We start from the raw sequence: 4,046 nt of genomic DNA on the forward strand, positions 1-4,046 counted from the left end.
TGCAAGCATCTGGGCAAACTGGGGACATTACAAAGCAATGACCTCAAAAGGCCCTGAATCTGTGGCCGGTCGTCCCCACAACAGTAAAGATAAATTAATGAACAAAGCCCTGAAGAGAGACTTGCAGCCTGGGGCCTGGCTCAGAAGAGACCAGGCCTCCAATTGCCCACGGTACTGCTTTCCTTTACCACCTTCCCTTCCCTTCCCTCCCGGCTTAAGGGATCCCTCCCCACATTTTTTAGCTAAAGAGTCTGTAGCCGGCCAATAGTTTGTAAGTATTGCACCTTGTTTATTGACTCCTGTAGTGTATGGCAGCGGGTGTGTACACGGCGTGTGGATATAGTTATATATAGACATAATATGTGCTGAATACAGAATACGAAACAGAAAGGAAACCTGGAAACATCTCCGATGGGCCACCAGGTCCTGGATTAGCTCAGCTCCCCCTCCCCCAACTTTTGATCTCACTTGACTGGTTTTCTTCGCAGAGTCCTGCGTCCCCTGACAATCTCTGGATATCCGGCCGAAGTCTCCGCTGTGGAGGGGAGACGGTTGGAAAACGAAAATCCACTGTGGTGTGGATATCTGGGCCCGCAAATGGGGTAGAGGGTCGGTAAAGCCTGGTATTTCTCAAGCCACGATACCCATTTTTCTCTCTTTCATGCCTTCCTGTTTTTCTTTTAGGTCCGGGTTCCCCGCCAACGCTTAGCGGAGGCAACGGGAAGGTGGAGGAAAGAGAAGCCTTTCTCGTTTGGGGAGAACAAGCAGCAGCCAGAGTCCCAGCCTCCTGCATTCTCCTCGGGGTCAGGGTAGGGGCCAGAGTCCTCCCTGGCGCCCAGGCTGGGTGTTTCTGACTCAGACAGTTTTGGCAACCCGATTCTGGCATCCTGCTCGCCCCTGAGTCCCCATCCCCAGGTCTCTAGTGTGCTGCGATTCTGAGCCCTGGGGAGCGAGACATAGTATACGTATGTATTTTAACGAGGGGACCTGGCCCTTGGGTCTGGCCTTTCTCGCGCTTCGTTCCCGCGGCTCCAGGCTGCGGTTGGCGCCCGCCGCGTAACCCGCCTCGTCCTTACCAGGCGCGTATGCCCTGTAAGGTACCCTGTGCACACGCGGTCCCGGCTGTGGCACCCTGGTGCAACTGCTGTGAGCTGCCACCGCCGCCGAAGCCTCCCAGATTGCTCACGTTCATAAAGGGACCGCCTCCGGTCGCACTACAGGCGGGTTGCATGGTGGTGGCGGCAGCTGAGGCCCCCCCACCGCCACCGCCGCCTGCTGGGTATGTACAGCCGTAGCTGCCGCTGTAGGCCGCGGCAGCGGCGGCCGCTGCGGCCGCTGCGGCAGCGGCAGCGGCGGCGGAGTTCCCATAGCCGTATGCAGGGAAGCTGTTGTAGGAGTAAGCGCCAGCGCCCACACTGTAGGGCGCACCGTAGGCCTGAGCGCTGGGTGTGACGCACGGTTTGCCGTCCCGCACCAGCACCGGTACCGCCACGCGGCGCGGCGGCGGCGGCGGTGCGTGCGCTCCCAGCTCCAGAGACTTGTCCTGCCGCTGTCTCTTGCACTTGTACCTGCGATTCTGGAACCAGATTTTCACCTGCGTGGACGTGAGCTTCAGGCTGCTGGCGAGGTGCTCGCGCTCGGGCGCCGACAGGTACCTCTGCTGCTTGAACCTGCGTTCTAGCTCGAAGACTTGGGCTTGTGAGAAGAGGACCCGGGGCTTCCGGCGGCTGCGTGGCTTTGGCCTCTCGCTTTCCTCCGCCGCCTTACAGTCTCCCGCCGCCTCTAGAGGCTTCTTCAGCTGACAGCTTTCTGCGGGAGAAGCAAAACAACAGCGTCCATTAGCTCTTCCTGGTCTCCTCATGGCTTCCCCTTATTTGGTGGAAGCTCCGGAGAATACGGCATGGACTTTTTGGAAAGTTTGTGGCTCCTGGTGCCGTAGCACACTGCGGCGACAGCCCGAGTACCAAAGAACGCCCTCAGCGGGAGGAGGCATGTTTGATGGGGTAGAGTAGTTAGTGCGCGTTTATTAAGACTTGAGCATCTGCAAGCAAAGAGATTACCCTGTATTAAGTGTGCGACTCGATGTGCTAATGACTGTTTTCAGAATGAAAGCTTGAGACAACATAACAACTACAGTATTTGCAAACTCGTTTGCCTTCCACAACACCATGCATAGCTGAAGGTGTGAGACGCACTGGTATTGGGTGACCCATGTGCATGGGTTGCTCGAAAATCTTTCTGTTCGGAAATATCTGCGTGCATTGCTCAGGAACAGTTCTTTGCTTATAAAAGACTACATGCAAATGTGTATTGTCTGTGTTACCTTAGAAAAAGACTTTAGATTGATTAGTTTCATGTCGATTTTAGACCAGGATGAGCTGTCAGAGCACAGGCCATGGCCTCAGCCACATCAAGCTTCCTCTTGGAGAAAGAGATTCTTTGACTCTGTCCCCTCGGAAACAATTCCTTGGGGGCTATATTCAGTTATCTGATCACCCATCCTAATTCCCCTCGGGTCAGATATCAGCAGCCTAGATCTGGCACTAAGTTCGGTGTGTTCTTTATTCGGCCTACGGTCTGAGACACAAAGCAAAACGTTGGCTAGGGCCCCAGGGGTGTGAGAGCTACCATCACACGGAATGAATCGTATTCATTCCATGCACTCTCGGACTATCCCCTCCGTGAGAACGTTGATCTCCAAGCAGAGAAGTCAGAAAACCACCTAGGTGGTCTCTACCAAAGTTCCTGTGCCCTTAGAACGCTTGAGACAAGCTGCTTGTTCTGCCTTTTTGGAGAAGGGGTGAACACCCTGGCCTCAGAGAACTCAAGTTGTAGGGAAAGGAAAAACTGGGTCAGTCTCCTACCCTTCTTCTTCTTCTTTTTTATTTATTTTTATTTTTATTTTTTATTTTAAGAAAAGCCTTTGGGGTGGGAGTGGGGGAGTGGGAGGAGAGCAAAAACACTTCAAGATGTTAGGACCCAGCAGTTAAGCCTGTGTTGCTTATCAACATCAAAACAGCAATAACCACTTTCCCTTCCCTAGGGGACTGCATGTTTTCTGTCCCGGCTCTGGGGGAGTAGTTGTCAGGGCCACCAAGTCCTTCTTCCTGCCCACCTCTCTCTCAGGTATCTGCACTTTACTGAGCTGTTGTTAACCAGGGCTCAGGCGTGACCCCAGCCAACGGGTAAAGGGGCGAATAACTTGCCTGGTAAGGTTTGTGGGCTATTTGTGGGCGCTGTGCCATTGCTTCAGGTGTGTGCATGCGTGTCCTTTCCCCCTCTACTCACTTTGGTTCCGATCCCTCACGACCTCTTCTTCATGTTCCTTCGGCCCGCTGCACGAGTCTCGCAGGACCGAGTGGACATAGCCCTGGTGACAGAGACCCGAATCCCCGTGGCCGTCGGCTGTGGCTAGTGAGTTCAAATAGGACAGTTTCTCGCTTTCTTCTTCTTCGTCCTCCTCCCCGCCGTCAGAAAATTGTGTTCCCTCAGCTGCGGCCAGCATACAGGGCTCCGAGTGGAAGTGGTGCTCCAAGTCCGCCTGCAAGTGCGCCCCGTGGAAGTGCTGCTGCTCCAGATTCAAAATGTCTTTGACTGAGAAAGGGGTGGAGGTGACCGGGCTTGGTAACATCATCAGGGCCACTTAATTGTCCAGTCCAAATACTCAATAAATCCCGGCGGGGGCGGGGAGGCAGCGCGACGACTCCAGCTCTCTTTCTGGACTCTGCCGTTGCTGCCCAGTCGGGCTTTTGACAGACGCGGTCCTGCTCCAGTCTAAATCGCCTCCATTGGCCGGGATCTGGGGGTCTGGGTTTTGTTACAGCCACTGCAGGGACTGGGGCCGGGGCTGGGAAGCCTCTGTCCGAGGGCCTTGCGTCACGTCGGAGGCGGGGCCGGCACCCAGACCTCCCTCTTCATTGGTTGTGGCTCATTTGGGCCACGCCCCCCGCGTCCACCAAGTGGATTCTTGCGGCGCTACCAGAAATAGACAAGGACTAGCATAGGGCCTTAAGTCTAAGTGGCTGCAGGAGAGGTTGCACCAGCAA

General features: G+C 55.1%; 1 protein-coding gene across 1 annotated transcript; it reads right to left on the minus strand.

Annotated features, from left to right (window-relative positions):
* Positions 1 to 448: 448 nt before the first annotated feature.
* On the minus strand, positions 449 to 3,788 carry NKX2-3 (NK2 homeobox 3). The gene is made up of 2 exons (XM_079135897.1): positions 3,289 to 3,788; positions 449 to 1,809 (listed from the first exon to the last, which is right to left on the minus strand). The coding sequence occupies exons 1-2, from the start codon at positions 3,632 to 3,634 to the stop codon at positions 1,073 to 1,075; spliced, it is 1,083 nt and encodes a 360-aa protein (XP_078992023.1). The 5' UTR covers positions 3,635 to 3,788; the 3' UTR covers positions 449 to 1,072.
* Positions 3,789 to 4,046: the final 258 nt, after the last annotated feature.

The sequence above is a fragment of the Sciurus vulgaris genome, assembly GCF_902686455.1.
Source record: "Sciurus vulgaris genome assembly, chromosome: 4".
NCBI lineage: Eukaryota > Metazoa > Chordata > Mammalia > Rodentia > Sciuridae > Sciurus > Sciurus vulgaris.